At 36.4% G+C, this 24,127-nt stretch overlaps 1 protein-coding gene across 1 annotated transcript in view; it reads left to right on the top strand.

The window, feature by feature from the left end:
- The window catches only part of LOC139586533 (maestro heat-like repeat-containing protein family member 1), a gene marked incomplete at its 5' end in the record, with an annotated part of 138,167 nt that overhangs the window by 46,686 nt on the left and 67,354 nt on the right, over positions 1 to 24,127 (top strand). The window contains 4 exons of the mRNA XM_071420034.1: positions 2,243 to 2,363; positions 7,107 to 7,202; positions 14,326 to 14,430; positions 23,831 to 23,966. Of these exons, the coding sequence (XP_071276135.1) occupies positions 2,243 to 2,363; positions 7,107 to 7,202; positions 14,326 to 14,430; positions 23,831 to 23,966 (458 nt within the window). The remainder of the gene's footprint in view (positions 1 to 2,242; positions 2,364 to 7,106; positions 7,203 to 14,325; positions 14,431 to 23,830; positions 23,967 to 24,127) is intronic.

The following is a 24,127-nucleotide window of genomic DNA, read 5'->3' as shown; positions in this document are numbered from 1 at the left end:
CCCCATTAATTCCCAAGAATTCCCCAATAATTCCCAATATATCCTCAATAATTCTCATTAATCCCAAGTAATTCCCATTAATTCCAAATAATTCCCAATAATTTTTTTTAATTTCCAATAATTCCCATTAATTTCCAATAATTCCCAATAATCACCAATAAATCCCCAGTAAATCCCCATTAATTCCCCCTAATCCCCATTAATTCCCTAATAATCCCCAATATTTCCAAATAATCTCCATTAATTCCCCATAATCCCCAATAATTCCCAATAAATTCCCAATATCTCCAAATAATTCCCAATTAATCCCCAATAATTCTCAATAATTCCCCCTAATCCCCATTAATCCCCATTAATTCCCAATAAATTCCCAATAACTCCAAATATCCCAAATAATTCCCAATAATTCTGAATAATTCCCAATAAATTCCCAATAATTCCGAATAATTCCCAATAAATTCCCCATAATTCTCAATAATTCCCAATAAATGCCCAATAATTCCCATTAATTCCCTTTAACTCCCAATAATTCCCAATAAATCCTCAATAATTCCCATTAATTCCCAATAAATTCCCAGTAACTCCAAATAATTCCCAATAAATTCCCCCTAATCCCCAATAATACCCAAGAAATCCCCAATAATTGCCAATAATTCCCCAGAATTCCCATCAATCCTTAATAATTCCTGATAATTCCCAATAATCCCCATTAATTCCCAATAATCCCCAATAAATCCCCAATAAATCCCAAATAATTTCCAATAAATCCCCAATAATCCCCAATAAATCCTCAATAATTCTCATTAATCCCCAATAATTCCCAATAAATTCCCAATAACTCCGAATAATCCCCATTAATTCCCAATAAATCCCCAATAAATCCCCAATAATTCCCAATAAATTCCCAATAATCCCCAATAACTCCAAATAATTCCCGATAAATCCTCAATAATTCTCATTAATCCCCAATAATCCCCCAATAATTCCAAATAATTTCCATTAATTCCCAATAATCCCCATTAATTCCCAATAATCCCCAATAAATCCCCAATAATTCCCAATAAATCCTCAATAATTCTCATTAATCCCAAATAATTCCTAATAATTCCAAATAATTCCCAATAACTCCAAATAATTCCCATTATTTCCCAATAAATCCCTAATAATTCCCCAATAATTCCCCATAAATCCTCAATAATTCTCATTAATCCCAAATAATTCCCAATAATTCCCAATTAATTCCCCATAATTCCCATTAATTCCCAATAATTTCCAATAATTCCCATTAATTCCCAATAATCCCCATTAATTCCCAATAATCCCCAATTAATCCCCATTAATCTCCAATAATTCCCAATAAATTCCCAATAATCCCCAATAATCCCTGTTAATTCCAAATAATCCCCATTAATTCCCAATAAATTCCCAATAATCCCCAATAAATCCCAAATAATTTGCAATAAATCCCCAATAATTCCCAATAAATTCTCATTAATCCCCAATAAATTCCCAATAAATTCCCAATAACTCCAAATAACCCCCATTAATTCCCAATAATCCCCAATAATTCCCAATAAATTCCCAATAATCCCCATTAATTCCAAATAATCCCCAGTAATTCCCAATAAATTCCCAATAATCCCCAATAATTCCCAATAACTCCAAATAATCCCCATTAATTCCCAATAAATCCCCAATAAATCCCCGATAATTCCCAATTAATTCCCAATAATCCCCAATAACTCCAAATAATTCCCAATAACTCCAAATAATTCCCAATAAATCCTCAATAATTCTCATTAATCCCCAATAAATTCCCAATAAATTCCCAATAACTCCAAATAATCCCCATTAATTCCCAATAATTCCCAATAATTCCCCAATAATTCCCCATAAATCCCCATTAATCCCCATTAATCCCCATTAATCCCCAATAATTCCCCAATAAATCCCCATTAATCCCCAATAATCCCCAATAAATCCCCAATAATCCCCAATAAATCCCCATTAATCCCCATTAATCCCCAATAATTCCCAATAAATCCCCATTAATCCCCAATAAATCCCCATTAGTCCCCATTAATCCCCAATAATTCCCAATAAATCCCCAATAATCCCCAATAAATCCCCATTAATCCCCATTAATTCCCATTAATCCCCATAATTCCCCCCAATTCCCACTCTCCCCATCCCAATCCCCCTTGGCCGTTCCCATTCCGGGATTTTCCTGACCCCGTCCCAGGGCCCTGGAGCCGCCCCTGAGCGACTCCGAGCGCTCCGAGCTCCTGGACACGGCCCTGGCCTCCGTCCTGGGCCTGCCCGCGCCCGAATCCGGGAAACACCCGGAGCCTCCCGGAGCCCAGGTGGGAATTCCGGGGAAAAACCCCCCAAAAAAAATTGGGAATTTTGGGGGAAAACCGGAGCGGAATGGGAGAATTCCCATCGCGACATTCCGGGTTTTTCCTGGGCTCTCTGCTGGGATGGGGCGGCTCCGGATTTGCTGGGAATTGGATCCGGGGTGGGAATGGCGGCCCCAGGGCCTGGGGGAGAAATGGGGGTTCCTGCCTCCATCCCGGGGTTCCATTCCCATTGTTCCCATTTTTCCATTCCCATCATTCTCATTCCAAATCTTTCCATTCCCTTCATTCCCATTGTCCCCATTTTTCCATTCCCATTATTCCCATTATTCCCATTATTCCCATTCCAAATTTTTCCATCCCCATTATTCCCATTATTCCCATTATTCCCTTCATTCCCAATTGTTCCCATTATTTCATTCCCCTCATTCCCATTCCAAATGTTTCCATTCCCATTATTCCCATTATTCCCATTATTCCCATTATTCCCATTATTCCCATTGTTCCCATTATTCCCATTATTCCCTTCATTCCCAATTGTCCCCATTAACCCCATTCCCATTATTCCCATTATTCCCATTCCAGATTTTTCCATTCCCATTATTCCCATTATTCCCATTATTCCCATTATTCCCATTATTCCCTTTATTCCCTTTAATCCCTTTATTACCATTTTCTCATTCCCTTTATTCCCATTATTCCCATTATTCCCATTCCAAATTTTTCCATTCCCATTACTCCCATTACCCCCATTATTCCAAATTTTTCCCCATTTCCCCAATTCCCATTATTCCCATTTTTTCCATTTTCCCATTCCAAAGTTTTCCATTCCCATTATCCCCATTATTCCCATGATTCCCTTTATTCCCATTCCAAATCTTTCCATTCCCATTAATCCCATTAATCCCATTCCTATTATTCCCATTTTTCCCATTATTCCCACTTTTCCCATTGTTCCCATTGTCCCATTCCAAATTTTTCCATTCCCATTATTCCCATTATTCCCATTATTCCCAATTTTTCCCCATTTCCCCCCATTTCCCCAATTCCTATTATTCCCATTTTTCCATTCCCATCATTCCCATCATTCCCCTTCCAAATTTTTCCATTCCCATTATTCCCATTATTCCCATTATTCCCATTATTCCCATTCCAAATCTTTCCATTCCCATTAATCCCATTAATCCCATTAATCCCATTAATCCCATTCCTATTATTCCCATTTTTCCCATTATTCCCACTTTTCCCATAGTTCCCATTATTCCCATTGTTCCCATTATTCCCATTTTCCCATTCCAGATTTTTCCATTCCCATTATTCCCATTATTCCTATTGTTCCCTTTATTCCCATTTCAAGTTTTTCCATTTATTCCCATTATTCCCATTATTCCCATTATTCCCATTCCAAATTTTTCCATTCCCATTATTCCCATTACCCCCATTATTCCCAATATTCCAAATATTCCCATTCCAGATTTTTCCATTCCCATTATTCCCATTATTCCCATTATTCCCATCTTCCCCATTATTCCCATTTTTCCATTTATTCCCTTCATTTCCATTATCTTATTCCCTTTATGCCCTTTATTCCCTTTATTCCCGTTCCAATTTTTTCCATTTCCATTATTCTCCTTGGTCCCATTATTCTCATCATTCCCATTATTCTCATCATTCCCATTCCAAAATTTTCCATTCCCATTATTCCCATTATTCCCATTATTCCCATTATTCCCATTATTCCCAGTTTCCCATTCCAAATTTTTCCATTCCCATTGTTCCCATTGTTCCCATTATTCCCATTATTCCCATTCCAAATGTTTCCATTCCCATTATTCCCATATTCCCATCATTCCCATCATTCCCGCTATCCCCATTATTCCCATTATTCCCATTATTCCCATTTTCCCATTGCAAATTTTTCCATTCCCATTATTCCCATCATTCCCATTATTCCCATTTTCCCATTCCAAATTTTCCATTCCCATTATTCCCATTGTTCCCATTATTCCCATTATTCCCATTCCAAATATTTCCATTCCCATTATTCCCATCATTCCTATGGTTCCCATTAATCTCGTTATTCCCATTCCAAATTTTTCCATTCCCATTTTCCCCATTATTCCCATTATTCCCCTTATTCCCATTGTTCCCATTGTTCCCATTCAAAATTTTGCATTCCTATTATTCCCATTATTCCCATTATTCCCGTTATTCCCTTTAATCCTATTCCAAATTTTTCCATTCCCATTATTCCCATTATTCCCATAATTCCCAGTTTCCCATTCCAAATTTTTCCATTCCCATTACTCCCATTATTACCATCATTCCCATTATTCCCATCATTCCCATAATTCCCTTTATTCCCATTATTCCCTTTATTCCCATTCTTCCCATTCGAAATTTTTCCATTCCCATAATTCCCATAATTCCCATTATTCCCATTCCAAATGTTTCCATTGTTCCCATTATTCCCAGTTTCCCATTCCAAATTTTTCTATTCCCATTTTTCCCATTATTCCCATTATTCCCTTTATTCCCATCATTCCCATTCCAAATTTTTCCATTCCCATTATTCCCATTGTTCCCATTCAAAATTTTGCATTCCCATTATTCCCTTTATTCCCATTATTCCCTTTATTCCCATTATCCCCATTATCCCCATTATTCCCAGTTTCCCATTTTTCCATTTTCCCATTCGAAATCTTTCCATTCCCATAATTCCCATAATTCCCATAATTCCCATAATTCCCATTTGTCCATTCCCGTTATTCCCATCATTCCCAGTTTCCCTTTCCCATAATTCCCGTAATTCCCACTAATCCCATTATTCCCATTTCTCCATTCCGATTATTCCCATCATTCCCATTTTCCCATTCCAAATTTTTCCATTATTCCCATTATTCCCAGGTTCCCATTCCAAATTTTTCCATTCCCATTGTTCCCATTATTCCCATCCCAAAATTCCCAGGAATTTCACCCCAAAAATTGGCAAAAAACCCCAAAATTCCCATTTTTCCCATTTCCAACTTCCCATTCCCATCATTCCCATCATTCCCATTATTCCCGTCATTCCCATCATTCCCGTTATTCCCATTATCCCCATTATTCCCTTTCCAAATTTTTCCATTGCCATTATTCCCATTATTCCCATAATTCCCATTCTTCCCAGTTTCCCATTCCCATTATTCCCATTGTTCCCATTGTTCCCATTATTCCCTTTATTCCCATTTTTCCCATTATTCCCATTATTCCCATTCCAAGTTTTGCATTCCCATTATTCCCAGTTTTCCATTCCCATTATCCCTGTTATCCCCATTATCCCCTTTTTTCCCATTGTTCCCATTATTCCCATTATTTCCATTCCAAAATTCCCAGAAATTTCACCCCAAATTTGGCAAAAAACCCCCCAAAAAATTGGCAGAAAAACCCCAAAATTCCCCGGAATTTCACTCCCAAAATTGCCAAAAACCCCCAAAATTCCCATTTTTTTTATTGGGCAAAGCCTGGATTTGATGAATTTGTGGATCCCAGGCCGTTCCCAATCCCAGAATTCCAGGATTTTCTCCCTTATCCCGAATTTTCCTGGCATTTGTCATCAGCTCCTTCCCTCACCCACAGAAATTTCACCCCAAAAATTGGCAAAAAACCCAAAATTCCCATTTTTCCCATTTCCAACTTCCTATTCCCATTCTTCCCCATCATTCCCATTATTCCCATTTTTCCCATTATTCCCATTTTTCCCATTCCCATCATTCCCATTTTCCCCATTTTCCCATTTTTCCCATTATTCCCATTCCCGATTTTTCCATTCCCATAATTCCCATTCCAAATCTTTCCATTCCCATTATTCCCATTATCCCCATTATTCCCAGTTTCCCATTATTCCCATTATTCCCATTTTCCCATAATTCCCATAATTACCATTATTCCTATAATTCCCATTTTCCCATTCCAAATTTTTCCATTCCCATTATTCCCATTATTCCCAAAATTCCCATTATCCCCATTATTCCCACTTATCCCATTATTCCCATTGTTCCCATCATTCCCATTGTTCCCATTCCAAATCTTTCCATTCCCATTATTCCCATTATTCCTGTTTTCCCATAATTACCGTTTATTCCCATTATTCCCATTATTCCCATTCCAAATTTTGCATTCCCATAATTCCCATTATTCCCAGTTTCCCATTATTCCCATTATTCCCATTAATGCCATAATTCCCATTTTTCCATTCCCATTTTTCCATTCCCATTTTTCCCATTATTCCCATTTTTCCCATTATTCCCATTCCAAATTTTCCATTCCCACAATTCCCATAATTCCCATTTTTCACATTTTTCCATTCCCATTATTCCCATTCATCCCAGTTTCCCATTCCCATTATTCCCATTGTTCCCATTATTCCCATTATTCCCATTCCAAATTTTGCATTCCCATAATTCCCATTATTCCCATTAATGCCATAATTCCCATTAATGCCATAATTCCCATTTTTCCGTTCCCATTTTCCCCATTATTCCCATTTTTCCCATTTTTCCCATTTCTCCCATTATTCCCATTTTTCCCATTATTCCCATTCCAAATTTTCCATTCCCACAATTCCCATTTTTCCATTCCCATTATTCCCATCCCAAAATTCCCCCAAAATTGCCAAACCCCCCCAAAATTCCCAATTTTTTTCCCTGGATTTGTTGGATTTGTGGATCCCAGGCCGTTCCCAAGCCCAGAATTCCGGGATTTTTCCAGGCTCTGCTCGGGGAGGCCCTGGGGGCTCTCACGGAGCTGCTCCGGGGGCTCCTCCAGAGGCGCCCGAACCCCGGCGGCCTCCAGGAGATCTTCGCTGTGAGTGCCCAAATTTGGGGAAATTTGGGAAATTTGGGAATTCTGGGGATTTTGGGAATTTTGGGGGATTTTTGGGGGAATTTTTGATGGAATTTGGGGATGATTTGGGGGGATTTTGATGGAATTTGGGGAAATTTTGATGGAATTTTGGGGAATTATTTGGGGATTTTGGGGGGATTTTGGGGATTTTAGGGATTATTGGGGGAATTATTTGGGGAATTCTGGGAATTATTTGGGGGAATTTGGGGAGTATTTGGGGTTTTTTGGGAATTATTTTGGGGATTTTGATGGATTTTGGGGAATTTTAGGTGGAATTTTGGGAACTATTTGGGGGATTTGGGGGGATTTGGATGGAATTTGGGGAAATTTTGATGGAATTTTGGGGAATTATTTGGGCATTTTTGGGGCATTTTGGGAATTATTTTGGGGATTTTGGGGGATTTTAGGGGGAATTTTGGGAACTATTTTGGGGATTTTGGGGGAATTTGGGGGGAATTCTGGGGATTATTTGGGGATTTTGGGGGGAATTTAGGGAATTATTTGGGGATTTTGGGGGAAATTTGGGGATTTTGGGAGATTTTGGGAATTATTTTGGGGATTTGGATGGATTTTGGGGGATTTTAGGGGGAATTTTGGCAACGATTTTGGGGGAAATTTATGGAATTATTTGGGGATTTTGGGGGGAATTCTGGGAATTTTGGGGGATTTTTGGGAATGATTTTGGGAATTTTTTTTAATTCTGGGAATTTTGGGGGTTATTTGGGGGATTTTGGGGGGATTTTAGGGGGATTTTGGGGGATTTTAGGGGGAATTTTTGATGGAATTTGGGGATTATTTGGGGGAAATTTTGGGGGGAATTTTGGGGATTATTTGGGGGAAATTTTGGGGGGAATTTTGGGAATTATTTGGGGGATTTTAGGGATTATTTGGGGAATTATTTGGGGGAATTTGGGGATTATTTTGGGGATTTTGATGGAATTTTGGGGAAATTTTGATGGAATTTTGGGGAATTATTTGGGCATTTTTGGGGCATTTTGGGAATTATTTTGGGGATTTTGGGGGATTTTAGGGGGAATTTTGGGAACTATTTTGGGGATTTTGGGGGAATTTGGGGGGAATTCTGGGGATTATTTGGGGATTTTGGGGGGAATTTTGGGAATTATTTGGGGGATTTTGGGGGGAATTTAGGGAATTATTTGGGGGATTTGGGGGATTTTGGGGGAATTTTAGGGGGAATTTTGGGAACTATTTTGGGGAATTTGGGGAATTGTTTGGAGGGATTTTGGGGGGATTTTAGGGGGATTTTAGGGGGCATTTTTGATGGAATTTGGGGATTATTTGGGGGAAATTTTGGGGGGAATTTTGGGGATTATTTGGGGGGATTTGGGGGAATATTGGGGGAATTAGGGGGATTTTTCTGGAATTTTGGGAGAATTCTGGGAACTATTTGGGGGGAGTTTTGGGGAATTTTTATGGAATTTTGGGAATTATTTGGGGGATTTTGGGGAAATTTTGGGGAAATTTTTGGGGGATTTTGGGGGAATTTTGGGGATTATTTGGGGAATTATTTGGGGGATTTTTCTGGGATTTTGGGAATTATTTGGGGGATTTTGGGGGTAATTCTGGGGATTATTTGGGGATTTTGGGGGGAATTTAGGGAATTGTTTGGGGGATTTTGGGGGGAATTTAGGGAATTGTTTGGGAGATTTTGGGGAATTTTGGGAATTATTTGGGGGAATTTTTGATGGAATTTGGGGATTATTTGGGCGAATTTTGGGAATTATTTGGGGAGAATTTTGGGGAATTTTGATGGGATTTTGGGGGGGGATTTGGGGAATTTTGGGGATTATTTGGGGGAATTTTTGCTGGAATTTTAGGAATTATTTGATGGAATTTTGGGGGGATTTGGGGGGAATTCTGGGAATTATTTGGGGAATTTGGGGGATTTCGGGGAATTGTTTGGGGGATTTTGGGGGAAATTTTGGGGAATTCTGGGAATTATTTGGGGGGAATTTTGGGGAATTTTTTTTGAATTCTGGGAATTGTTTGGGGAATTTTGGGGAATTGCTTTGAGGGGAATTCTGGGAATTAATTGGGGATTTTTCTGGAATTTTGGGAATTGTTTGGGGGATTTTGGGGGGAATTTTGGGAATTATTTGGGGAATTATTTGGGGATTTGGGGGAATTTTGGGAATTGTTTGGGGGAAATTTGAGAATTTTGGGGAATTTTGATGGATTCTGGGGGCAATTTTGGGAAATTATTTGGGGGATTTTGGGGGGATTATTTGGGGAATTTTGATGGAATTTGGGGAATTATTTGGGGAATTTTTCTGGAATTTTGGGGGGAATTTTGGGGGGAATTTTGGGAATTTTTTGGGGGGAGGAATTTGGGAAATTCTGGGAATTGTTTGGGGAATTTTGGTGGATTTTGGGGATTATTTGGGGGCAATTTTGGGGAATTTTTTTGGAATTCTCGGAATTGTTTGGGGGATTTGGGGGGAATTTTGGAAATTATTTGGGAAATTTTTTGGAATTCTGGGAATATGTTTGAGGGAATTTGGGGGATTTTGCTGGAATTTGGGGAATCATTTCGGGCATTCTGGGAATTATTTGGGGAATTTTGGGGGAAATTTTAGGAACTATTGGGGGAATTTGGGGGGGATTTTTGGGGGATTTATTGGGGGAATTTTGGCGGGAATTTGGGGAATTTTGTTGGGAATTATTTGGGGAATTTTGGGAATTATTAAGGAATTTTGGGCGGATTTTGGGAATTTTCAGAAATTTTTTGGGAATTATGTAGGGAATTTGGGGGGGAATTTTTTCGGGGAATGTTGGGAATTCTGGGATATTTTTTTTGAATTTTGGGAATTATTTGGGGAATTATTTGGGGAATTTTGGGAATTATTTGGGGGATTTATGGAATCGTTTTGGGAATTTCGGGAGGCGTGAGGCAGCTCCAGGATTTGTTGGGATCGTGGGGAAATTCTGAGGAATGGGGAATTCTGGGAATTCTGGGAATTCCGGGAATTCCAGGAATTCCGGGAATGGGGAAATTCCCAGGAAAAGCTCTGGGGCTCATCCTGGGGAAAATGGGAGCAGCTCTGGCCAGGGAATTCCTGCCAGAATTCCGGGATTTTTCCTTTGGAATTCCAAGATTTTCCCACCAGAATTCCAGGATTTTCCCCCCAGAATTTCAGAGCTTTCCTGCCAGAATTCCAGGATTTTCCCAGTAGAATTCCAGCACTTTTCTTGTAGAATTCTAGGATTTTTCCCTGCCTGAATTCCAAGATTTTCCTACCAGAATTCCAGGATTTTCCCCCAGAATTCCTAGAGCTTCCCTGCCAGAATTCCAAGATTTTCCAAGTAGAATTCCAGGATTTTCCTCTTGGAATTCTGACATTTTCCCAGTAGAATTCCAAGATTTTCCCACTGGAATTATGGGATTTTCCTCTTAGAATTCCAAGATTTCCCCACCAGAATTCCAGGATTTTCCCTGGAGAATTCCAAGATTTTCCCAGCAAAATTCTGGGATTTTCCCTGGAGAATTCCAAGGTTTTCCCTGCCAGAATTCCAGGATTTTCCCTGGAGAATTCCAGCATTTTTCCCCCAGAACTGTGGCACTTTTCCCAGTAGAATTCCAGAATTTCTCCTCAAGAATTCCAGCGCTTCCCTGCCAGAATTCCAAGATTTCCCAATAGAATTCCAAGATTTTCGTTGCCAGAATTCCAGCATTTTCCAAGTAGAATTCCAGGATTTTCCTCTTGGAATTCTGACATTTTTCCCTGTAGAATTCCAGGATTTTCCCACTGGAATTCTGGGATTTCCCTCTTGGAATTCCAAGGTTTTCCCAGCAGAATTCCAGGATTTTCCCTGGAGAATTTCAGAGCTTCCCTGCCAGAATTCCAGGATTTTCCCACTGGAATTCTGGGATTTCCCGGTAGAATTTTGGGATTTTCCTCTTTGGAATTCCAAGATCTTCCCTGCCAGAATTCCAGGGTTTTCCCCTGTAGAATTCCCGTATTTTCCCACCAAAATTCCAGGATTTTCTCCCCCAGAATTTCAGAGCTTCCCTGCCAGAATTCCAGGATTTTCCCACTGGAATTCTGGGATTTCCTGGTAGAATTTTGGGATTTTCCTCTTTGGAATTCCAGGGTTTTCCCTGTAGAATTCCAGGATTTTCCCTGTCAAGTTCCAGCATTTTTCTTGTATAATTCCAGGGTTTTCCCTGCCTGAATTCCAGCATTTTCCGAGTAGAATTCCAAGATTTTCCCACTGGAATTCTGGGATTTTCCCAGTAGAATTCCAGCATCTTCCCTGGAGAATTCCAAGATTTTCCTGCCAGAATTCCAGGGTTTTCCCCTGTAGAATCCCAGGGTTTTCCCACCAAAATTCCAGGATTTTCCCCTCAGAATTTCAGCTTCCCTGCCAGAATTCCAACATTTTCCCAGGAGAATTCAAGGATTTTCCCTTTAGGAATTCCAAGATTTTCCCACCAGAATTCCAGCAATTTTCCCTGTAGAATTCTGGGATTTTCCCCCCCAGAATTCCAGAGCTTCCCCCCCAGAATTCCAGGATTTTCCAAGTAGAATTCCAGCATTTTCCTCTTGGAATTCCAACATTTTCCCACTGGAATTCTGTGATTTCCCTCTTGGAATTCCAGGATTTTCCCTGGAGAATTCCAAGATTTGCCCAGCAAAATTCTGGGATTTTCCCTGGAGAATTCCAAGGCTTTCCCTGCCTGAATTCCAAGGTTTTCCCACCGGAATTCCAGCATTTTCCCCTCAGAATTTCAGGTTCCCTGCCAGAATTCCAACATTTTCCCAGGAGAATTCCAAGATTTTCTCACTGGAATTCTGTGATTTTTCTCTTGGAATTCCAAGATTTTCCCTGCCAGAATTCCAGCATTTTCCTCTTGGAATTCCGACATTTTCCCAGTAGAATTCAAAGATTTTTCCCCCAGAATTCCAGGATTTTCCCACTGAAATTCTGTGGTTTTCCCAGCAAAATTCTGGGATTTTCCCTGGAGAATTCCAGCATTTTCCCTGCCCAAATTTCAGGATTTTCCCAGTAGAATTCCAGGATTTTCCCTATAGAGTTTTGGGATTTTCTCTGCAGAATCCCAAGATTTTCCCTTAACAATTCCAAGAATTTCCTGCCAGAATTCCAGGATTTTCCCACCAGAATTCCAGGATTTCCCATTATAGAATTCCAGAATTTTCCCACCTGAATTCCTGGGTTTTCCCTCCGGAATTTGAGGATTTTCCCGTCAGAATCCCAAGATTTTTTCCCCTTGGAATTCCAAGATTTCCTGCGGGAATTCTGGGATTTCCCTGCTGCAATTCCAGCATTTTCCCCATTCCTGCTGCAATTTTGGGATTTTCCCGCTGGAATTCTGGGATTTTCCCGCTGGAATTCCGGGATTTTCCTGCTGGAATTTTGGGGATATTCCTGTTGGAATTTTGGCATTTTCCTGCTGGAATTTTGGGATTTTTCTGCTGCAATTCTGGCATTTTCCCCTGGAGTTCCTGCTCGGATTTTTTTTGGATTTTCCTGCTGGAATTCTGGGATTTCCCATGGAATTCCAGCACTTTCCCCATTCCTGCTGGAATCCCAGCATTTTCCCCTGGAGTTCCTGCTGGAATTTTGGGATTTTACTGCTGGAATTCCTGGATTTCCTGCTGGAATTCCAGCATTTTCCCCATTCCTGCTGGAATTCTGGGGATTTTTCCTGCAGGAATTCTGGGGATTTTCCTGCTGGAATTCCAGCATTTTTTTAGATTTCCCTGCTGGAATCCCAGGATTTTCCCCTGGAGTTCCTGCTGGGATTTTGGGATTTTCCCACTGGAATTCTGGGATTTTCCTGCTGCAGTTTTGGAATTTCCGTGCTGGAATTCCAGGATTTTTTTGGATTTTCCTGCTGCAATTTTGGGGATTTTCCAGCTGGAATTCTGGGATTCTCCTGCTGGGATTTTGGGGATATTCCTGTTGGAATTTTGGGATTTCCCTGCTGGAATTTTGGGGATTTCCCTGCTGGAATTTTGGGGATTTCCCTGCTGTGATTCTGGGGATTTCCCTGCTGGAATTTTGGGATTTCCCTGCTGGAATTTTGGGATTTTCCTGCTGGGAATTTGGGATTTTCCTGCTGCAATCCCAGCATTTTCCCCTGGAGTTCCTGCTGGAATTTTGGGATTTCCCTGCTGGAATTCTGGGATTTTCCTGCCGGGATTTTGGGATTTTCCTGCTGCAGTTTTGGGATTTCCGTGCTGGAATTCCAGGATTTTTTTGGATTTTCCTGCTGGAATTTTGGGATTTTCCCGCTGGAATTCTGGGATTTTCCTGCTGGGATTCTGGGGATTTTCCTGCTGGAATTTTGGGATTTTCCTGCTGGAATTCTGGGGATTTTCCTGCTGGGATTCTGGGATTTTCCTGCTGGAATTCTGGGGATTTTCCTGCTGGAATTTTGGGATTTCCCTGCTGAAATTTTGGGGATTTTCCTGCTGGGATTCTGGGATTTTCCTGCTGCAATCCCAGCATTTTTTTGGATTTTCCTGCTGCAATTTTGGGGATTTTCCTGCAGGAATTCGGGGATTTCCTTGCTGAAATTTTGGGGGTTTTCCTGCTCTGATTCTCGGATTTTCCCGCTGGAATTCTGGGATTTTCCTGCCGGGATTTTGGGATTTTCCTGCTGGGATTTTGGGATTTCCGTGCTGGAATTCCAGGATTTTTTTTGGATTTTTCCTGCTGGAATTTTGGGGATTTTCCAGCTGGAATTCTGGGATTCTCCTGCTGGGATTTTGGGGATATTCCTGTTGGAATTTTGGGATTTTCCTGCTGGGAATTTGGGATTTTCTTGTTGGAATTTTGGCATTTTCCTGCTGCAATCCCAGCATTTTTTTGGATTTTCCTGCTGCAATTTTGGGATTCTCCTGCTGGAATTTTGGGCTTTCCCTGCTGGAATTTTGGGCTTTCCCTGCTGGGTTTTTGGGATTTTCCTGCTGGAATTCTGGGATTTCCCTGCTGGAATTCTGGGGATTTTCCAGCTGGAATTTTGGGGATTTTCCAGCTGGGATTTTGGGGATTTTCCAGCTGGAATTTTGGGGATTTCCCGTTCATTCTTTCCCAGCATTTGGGGCCCTGGATCCGCTCCCCGCGGCCCCAGGAGCGGCTGCGAGCGCTCGGAGTCAGCGAGGCCCTGCTGGGAACATTCCTGGGACAGCTGCGCCTCACCGTGAGTCACACAATGGGAAATAAAATAAAATATCAAATAAAATATAATAAAATAAAATAAAATAAAATATCAAATAAAATATCAAATAAAATAAAATATCAAATAAATATAAATGAGAATAAAATCAGAATTCCTGGGACAGCTGCGCCTCACCGTGAGTCACCAAATACACACAGAAAATCACCCAAAATCACCCAAAATCACCCAAAATCACATAAAATACAATAAATCCATGATATTTAATCAGTAAATAAATAAATGGGAGTAAAATCAGAATTCCTGCGACAGCTGCGCGTCACCGTGAGTCACAGAACGGGGAAATAAAATAAAATAGAAAATAAAATAAAATAAAATAAAATAAAATATAAAATAAAATAAAATAAAATAAAATAAAATATAAAATAAAAAATAAAATACATAATATCAAATAAATAATATAAAATAAATAAATAAATGAGAATAAAATCAGAATTCCTGGGACAGCTGCGCCTCACCGTGAGTCACCAAAGGGGAGGGAAAATTAAATAAAATATAAAATAAAATAAAATAAAATATCAAATAAAATATCAAATAAATATAAAATAAAATAAAATAAAATAAAATATCAAATAAATATAAATGAGAATAAAATCAGAATTCCTGGGACAGCTGCGCCTCACCGTGAGTCACAGAACGGGGAAATAAAATAAAATAAAATATAAAATAAAATAAAATATAAAATAAAATAAAATATAAAATAAAATAAAATATCAAATAAAATAAAATATCAAATAAATATAAATGAGAATAAAATCAGAATTCCTGGGACAGCTGCGCCTCACCGTGAGTCACCAAAGGGGAAACAAAATAAAATAAAATAAAATATCAAATAAAATAAAATATCAAATAAAATATCAAATAAAATAAAATAAAATATCAAATAAAATAAAATATAAAATAAATATAAATGAGAATAAAATCAGAATTCCTGGGACAGCTGCGCCTCACCGTGAGTCACCAAAGGGGAAATAAAATAAAATAAAATAAAATATAAAATAAAATAAAATATAAAATAAAATATAAAATAAAATATCAAATAAAATATCAAATAAAATATCAAATAAAATAAATATAAATGAGAATAAAATCAGAATTCCTGGGACAGCTGCGCATCACCGTGAGTCACAGAACGGGGAAATAAAATAAAATAAAATATAAAATAAAATAAAATAAAATAAATAAAATATAAAATATAAAATAAAATAAAATATAAAATAAAATAAAATAAAAAATATGAAGGAATAAATGAGAATAAAATCAGAATTCCTGGGGCAGCTGCGCCTCACCGTGAGTCACAGAACGGGGAAGTAAAATAAAATAAAATAAAATATCAAATAAAATAAAATAAAATATAAAATAAAGTAAAGTAAAATATAAAATAAAATAAAGTAAAATATAAAATAAAATAAAATAAAATATAAAATAAAATAAAATATCAAATAAAATAAAATAAAATAAAATAAATATAAATGAGAATAAAATCAGAATTCCTGGGACAGCTGCGCCTCACCGTGAGTCACACAATGGGGAGAGAAAATAAAATAAAATATAAAATAAAATAAAATAAAATAAATAAAATATAAAATATAAAATAAAATAAAATATAAAATAAAATAAAATAAAAAATATGAAGGAATAAATGAGAATAAAATCAGAATTCCTGGGGCAGCTGCGCGTCACCGTGAGTCACCAAAGGGGAGGGAAAATTAAATAAAATATAAAATATAAAATATAAAATATAAAATATAATAAAATAAAATAAAATAAAATAAAATAAAATATATAAATGAGAATAAACTCAGAATTCCTGGGACAGCTCCGTGTCACCGTGAGTCACACAATGGGGAGGGAAAATCAAATCAAATAAAATAAAATATAAAATAAAATAAAATAAAAAAAAAAAATCTAATCAATAAATAAATCCATGAGAATAAACTCAGAATTCCTGGGACAGCTCCGCGTCACTGTGAGTCACACAATGGGGAAATAATAAAATAAAATAAAATAAAATAAAATAAAATAAAATAAAATAAAATAAAATCAATATAAATGAGAATAAAATCAGAATTCCTGGGACAGCTGCGCATCAGCGTGAGTCACCAAAGGGGAAATAAAATAAAATAAAATATAATACAATAAAATAAAATAAAATAAATAATATAAAATAAAAAAAAAAAAGAGAATAAAATCAGAATTCCTGAGGCAGCTGCGCATCACCGTGAGTCACAGAACGGGGAGGGAAAATTAAAATAAAATATAAAATAAAATAAAATATCAAATAAAATAAAATATCAAATAAATAATATAAAACAAATAATATCAAATAAATAATATAAAATAAACAAATAAATGAGAATAAAATCAGAATTCCTGGGACAGCTGCGCATCACCGTGAGTCACAGAACGGGGAGGGAAAATAAAATAAAATATAAAATAAAATAAAATAAAATAGAAAATAAAATAGAAAATAAAATAAAATAAAATAAAATAGAAAATAAAATAGAAAATAAAATAAAATAAAGTATATGAAAGAAATAAATGAGAATAAACTCAGAATTCCTGTGGCAGCTGTGCCTCACCGTGAGTTACAGAACAGGGAAAAAATAAAATAAAATAAAATAAAATAAAATAAAATAAAATAAAATAAAATAAAATAAAATAAAATACAATAAATCCATGATATAAAATCAATAAATAGGGAAAGAAATAAATGAGAATAAACTCAGAATTCCTGTGGCAGCTGTGCCTCACCGTGAGTTACAGAACAGGGAAAAAATAAAATAAAATAAAATAAAATAAAATAAAATAAAATAAAATAAAATAAAATAAAATACAATAAATCCATGATATAAAATCAATAAATAGGGAAAGAAATAAATGAGAATAAACTCAGAATTCCTGCAGCAGCTGCGCAGCAGCCTGAGTCACCAAACAGGGAAAATTACACTGAAAATACCAGAAAATACCAGAAAATACCAGAAAATACCATAGAATACAATAAATTCATTATAGCCAATAAATAAATGAGAATAAACTCAGAATTCCTGCAGCAGCTGCTCCTCACCGTGAGTCACAAAATGGGGAAAATTATACAGAAATAGACACAATAAAATACAATAAAATACAATAAAATACAATAAATTACAATAAAATACAATAAAATACAATAAAATACAATAAATCCATGATATGAAATAAATAAATAAATAAATAAATAAATGAGAATAAAATCAGAATTCCTGCAGCGCCTGCACAGCAGCGTGAGTCACCAAATGCCTCAGGAAAATAAAATATAAAATAAAATAAAATAAAAATAATAATAATAATAATAATAATAATAATAATAATAGGAGTTGTGGAACCTTCACATCAGCATCAGTGCCCAGAGCCTCTGGAATTGCAATAAATAAAAGAAATAAAAGAAATAAAACATTGAGTATACGTTTTCCATTAAAAAGAAATAAATCAACATTAGTAATAATGATAATGATAATGATAATGATAATGATAATAATAATAATAATAATAGAATTCCTGCAGCATCTCCACGTCAGCGTGAGTCACCAGCCTTGGGAATAAATAAAATAAAATAAAAATAAAAATAAAAATAAAAATAAAAATAAAATAAAATACAATAAAATAAAATAAAATAAAATAAAATTAAAATAAAATAAAAATAACAATTATTTCTAATATATGAATGGAATGAGAACAATTGAAAGCAAATAAATCCTGCAGAATTTCCACATCAGTGAGAGTCACCACAGGCTCTGACATAGAAATAACATAAATGAAATAAAGGAAAAATTCTATGGAAAAATAAAAATAAAACCAAGAACAATAATAAAAGTAATAATAAAAGTAATAAAAATGATTATAATAATAATACTGGTAATAATTATAATAATAATGGTAATAATAATAGGAATTTCTGCATCAGCTCCATGTGAGTGAGAGTCACCACAGCCTCTGAAATAGAAATAACATAAATTAAATAAAAGAAAAATTCGATATAAAAATAAAAATAATAAAAATAATAATAATGAAAATAATAATAATGAAAATAATGGTAATAATAATAGGAATTTCTGCATCAGCTCCATGTGAGTGAGAGTCACCACAGCCTCTGAAATAGAAATAACATAAATTAAAGAAAAATTCTATGTAAAAATAAACATAAAAATAAAAATAATAATGGTTATAATGGTAATAATAATAATAATAATAATAATAATAATAATAATAATAATAGGAATTTCTGCATCAGCTACACGTCAGTGAGAGTCACCACAGCCTCTGAAATAGAAATAAAATAAATGAAAGAAAATTTCTATGGAAAAATAAAAATAAAAATGATAATGGTAATAATGGTGGTAATAATAATAATAATAATAATAATAATAATAATTAGTAATAATAATAATAATAGGAATTTCTGGATCAGCTCCATGTGAGAGTCACCACAGCCTCTGAAATAGAAATAACATAAATTAAATGAAAGAAAAATTCGATATAAAAATAAAAATAACAATAAAACCAATAATAAAAGTAATAATAAAAGTATTAATAATGATTATAATAATAATATTGGTAATAAAAATAGGAATTTCTGCATCAGCTCCAGGTCAGTGAGAGTCACCACAGCCTCTGAAATAGAAATAACATAAAGAAAAATTCGATATAAAAAATAAAAATAATACCTGGTAATAATAATAATGATAATAATGGTAATAATGGTGGTAATAATAATAATAATAATAATAATAATAATAATAATAATAATAATAATAATAATAATAATAATAATAATATTAATGGTAATAATAATAATAATAATAATAATAATAATAATAATAATAATGTAATAATGGTGGTAATAATAATAATATAATAGTAATAATAATAATAATAATAATAGGAATTTCTGCACCAGCTCCAGGTCAGTGTCAGTCACCACAGCCTCTGAAATAGAAATAACATAAATTAAATAAAAGAAAAATTCGATATAAAAATAAAAATAATACCTGTAATAAAAGTAATAATAAAAGTTATAATAATGATAATACCAATAATAATGGTAATAATAATGGTGGTAGTGGTAATGGTAATAATAATAATAATAATGGAAATAATGGTAATAATAATAATAATAATAGTAATAATAATGGTAATATTAATATTAATAGTAATGGTAATAATAATAATAATAATAATAATAATAATAATAATAATATTAATAGTAGTAGTAGTAGTAGTAGTAATGGTAATAATAAGGTAATAATGGTGGTAATAATATAATAGTAATAATAATAATAATAATAATAATAATAATAATAATAATAATAATAATAATAATAGGAATTTCTGCATCAGCTCCACGTCAGTGAGAGTCACCACAGCCTCTGAAATAGAAATAACATAAATTAAATAAAATTTGATATAAAAATAAAAATAATACCTGTAATAAAAGTAATAATAAAAGTTATAATAATGATAATACCAATAATAATGGTGATAATAATGGTGGTAATGGTAATGGTAATAATAATAATAATAATGGTAATAATGGTGATAATAATAATAATATTAATAATAATAATGGTAATAATAATTGTAATAATAATGGTAATAATGGTGGTAATAATAATAATAATAATAATAATAATAATAATAATAATAATAGGAATTTCTGCATCAGCTCCATGTCAGTGAGAGTCACCACAGCCTCTGAAATAGAAATAAATTAAATGAAAGAAAAATTCGATATAAAAATAAAAATAACAATAAAACCAATAATAAAAGTAATAATAAAAGTATTAATAATGATTATAATAATAATATTGGTAATAAAAATAGGAATTTCTGCATCAGCTCCAGGTCAGTGAGAGTCACCACAGCCTCTGAAATAGAAATAACATAAATTAAATAAAGTTTGATATAAAAATAAAAATAATACCTGTAATAAAAGTAATAATAAAAGTTATAATAATGATAATACCAATAATAATGGTGATAATAATGGTGGTAATGATAATGGTAATAATAATAATAATAACGGTAATAATAATAATGGTAATAATAATAATAATAATAATAATAATAATAATGGGAATAATCATAGGAATTTCTGCATCAGCTCCATGGGAGTCACCAGGGACTTGGGAAATTCCATTCCCAGTTTTCATTCCTCAGTTTCATTCCCAAATTTCATTCCTGGATTTTATTCCCAGATTTTATTCCCAAACCCCATTCCTGATTTTATTCCCCACTCCCAAATTCCATTCCCAGCTTTAATTTCTCCAATTCCATTCCTGAATTTCATTCCCCATTTTTCCTCCCCAAATTCCATTCCCGGATTCCATTCCTTGTTTTTTATTCTTGAATTCCATTCCCGGATTCCATTCCTGGTTTTCATTCCCAATTCCATTCCTGGTTTTTATTCTTGAATTCCATTCCCCGATTCCATTCCTGGTTTTTATTCCCCAATTCCATTCCCCGATTCCATTCCCGGTTTTCATTCCCCAATTCCATTCCTGGTTTTCATTCCCCAATTCCATTCCCGGTTTTCATTCCCCAATTCCATTCCTGGTTTTCATTCCCCAATTCCATTCCTGGTTTTTATTCTTGAATTCCATTCCCCGATTCCATTCCTGGTATTTATTCCCCAATTCCATTCCTAGTTTTAATTCCCCAATTCCATTCATGGTTTTCATTCCCCAATTCCATTCCTGGTTTTTATTCTTGAATTCCATTCCCGATTCCATTCCTGGTTTTCATTCCCCAATTCCATTCCTGGTTTTTATACTTGAATTCCATTCCGGATTCCATTCCTGGTTTTTATTCTTGAATTCCATTCCTGGTTTTTATTCTTGAATTCCATTCCCGGATTCCATTCCTGGTTTTTATTCTTGAATTCCATTCCCGGATTCCATTCCTGGTTTTTATTCTTGAATTCCATTCCCGGATTCCATTCCTGGTTTTTATTCTTGAATTCCATTCCCGGATTCCATTCCTGGTTTTTATTCTTGAATTCCATTCCCGGATTCCATTCCTGGTTTTTATTCTTGAATTCCTTTCCCGGATTCCAGTCCTGGTTTTCATTCCCAGAGTCCATTCCTGGTTTTTATTCTTGAATTCCATTCCGGATTCCATGCCAGGTTTTCATTCCCAGATTCCATTCCTGGTTCATTCCTGGTTTTTATTCTTGAATTCCATTCCCGGATTCCATTCCTGGTTTTTATTCTTGAATTCCATTCCCGGATTCCATTCCTGGTTTTTATTCTTGAATTCCATTCCCGGATTCCATTCCTGGTTTTTATTCTTGAATTCCTTTCCCCAATTCCAGTCCTGGTTTTCATTCCCAGAGTCCATTCCTGGTTTTTATTCTTGAATTCCATTCCGGATTCCATGCCAGGTTTTCATTCCCCAATTCCATTCCTGGTTTTCATTCCCCAATTCCATTCCTGGTTTTTATTCTTGAATTCCATTCCCGATTCCATTCCTGGTTTTTATTCCCCAGTTCCATTCCCAATTCCATTCCCAGTTTTCATTCCCCAATTCCATTCCAGATTCCATTCCTGGTTTTCATTCCCAGATTCCATTCCTGGTTTTCATTCCCCAATTCCATTCCTGGTTTTTATTCTTGAATTCCATTCCCAAATTCCATTCCCTGTGGTTTTTCCCCCCACATTCCATTCCCACATTCCATTCCTGGTTTTTATTCCCAAATTCCATTCCCAGATTCCATTCCTGGTTTTCATCCCCAGTTTTCATTCCCATGTTCTTATTCCCAGATTCTATTTCCGAATTCCATTCCCTGTTTTCTTTCCCAAATTTCATTCCCTGTTTTTATGCCCAGATTCCATTCCCAAGTTTTATTCCCAAATTCCACTCCCAGATTCCATTCCTGAATTTCATTCCCCGTTTCTTTCCCCCAAATTCCATTCCCAAATTCCATTTCCTTTCCCCTCCCAATTCCAATCCCAGTTTTCATTCCCAGTTTCCATTCCCAGTTTCCCATTCCCAGTTTCCCATTCCAAGTTTCCCATTCCCAGTTTCCCATTCCCGGATCCCAATCCCAGTTTTCATTCCCAGTTTTTCCACCCAATCCCATTCCCAGTTTTCATTCCCAGTTTTTCCACCCAATCCCATTCCCAGTTTTCATTCCCAGTTTTCATTCCCAGTTTTCATTCCCAGTTTTCATTCCCATTCCCATCCCCATCCCCATTCCTCATTCCCCATCCCCATTCCCATTCCCATCCCCATTATCCCCATTATCCCCGTTTTTCCCGTTTTTCCCATTATCCCCATTATCCCCATTATTCCCACTATCCCCATTATTTCCCATTATTCCCATTTTTCCCATTCCCATTCCCCATTCCCATTATTCCCATTATTTCCCATTATCCCCATTATCCCCATTATCCCCATTTTTCCCATTATTCCTATTTTTCCCATTATCCCCATTTTCCCCATTATCTCCATTTTTCCCATTATTCCCATTATTTCCCATTTTCCCCATTACTCCCATTATCCCCATTTTTCCCATTATTTCCCATTCTTCCCATTCTTCCCATTCTCCCCATTATTCCCATTTTTCCCATTATTCCCAATATCCCCATTATTCCCATTATCCCCATTATTCCCATTTTTCCCATTTTTCCCATTATTCCTGTTTTCCCCATTATCCCCATTATCCCCATTATCCCCATCATTCCCATTTTTCCCATCATTCCCATTATCCCCATTATTCCCAATATCCCCATTATCCCCATTATTCCCAATATCCCCATTATTCCCATTATCCCCATTTTCCCCATTATCCCCATCATTCCCATCATTCCCATCATTCCCGTTTTTCCCATTTTTCCCATTATCCCCATTATCCCCGTTTTCCCCATCATTCCCATCATTCCCATCATTCCTGTTTTTCCCATCATTCCCATTATCCCCATCATTCCCATCATCCCCATCATTCCCGTTTTCCCCATCATTCCCATCATTCCCATCATTCCCATCATTCCCGTCATTCCCGTTTTTCTCCCCCCGCAGTCCCTGGCCCCGTTCCCAGCCCTGGTTCCCCTCCTGGCCCTGCTGGTCCCGCGCTGCTCCGATGGAATTCCCGGGGTTCATTCCCATTGTTTTTCTCTCCCCTCAGTCCCTGGCCCCGTTCCCAGCCCTGGTTCCCGTCCTGGCCCTGCTGGTCCCACGCTGCTCCGATGGAATTCCCGGGGTTCATTCCCGTTTTTCCCCCCGCAGTCCCTGGCTCCGTTCCCAGCCCTGGTTCCCATCCTGGCCCTGCTGGTCCCGCGCTGCTCCGATGGAATTCCCGGGGTTCATTCCCGGTTTTTTCCCCCCGCAGTCCCTGGCCCCGTTCCCAGCCCTGGTTCCCCTCCTGGCCCTGCTGGCCCCGCGCTGCTCCGATGGAATTCCCAGCGTTCGCCGCCTCGCCCTGGATTCCGTGCGGGCCCTGCTGCGCATCCAGCTCTGCTACCAAGGTGGGGCCCGGCCACAACGGGAGCCATTCCCAACAATCCCCAAGGGAGCAATTCCCAAAATTCCCAATGGGAACAATTCCCAACGTTCCCAGAGGGAACAATTCCCAACGTTCCCAAAGGGAACAATTCCCGAAATTCCCAAAAGAAACAATTCCCAAAGG

Source organism: Agelaius tricolor, unplaced genomic scaffold (assembly GCF_023055355.1).
Source record: "Agelaius tricolor isolate 1412-34295 unplaced genomic scaffold, bAgeTri1.0.p SCAF_121, whole genome shotgun sequence".
Classification (NCBI taxonomy): Eukaryota; Metazoa; Chordata; class Aves; order Passeriformes; family Icteridae; genus Agelaius; species Agelaius tricolor.
The sequence above is the reverse complement of the archived record's forward strand: the minus strand, read 5'-3'. Positions and strand labels throughout refer to the sequence as shown.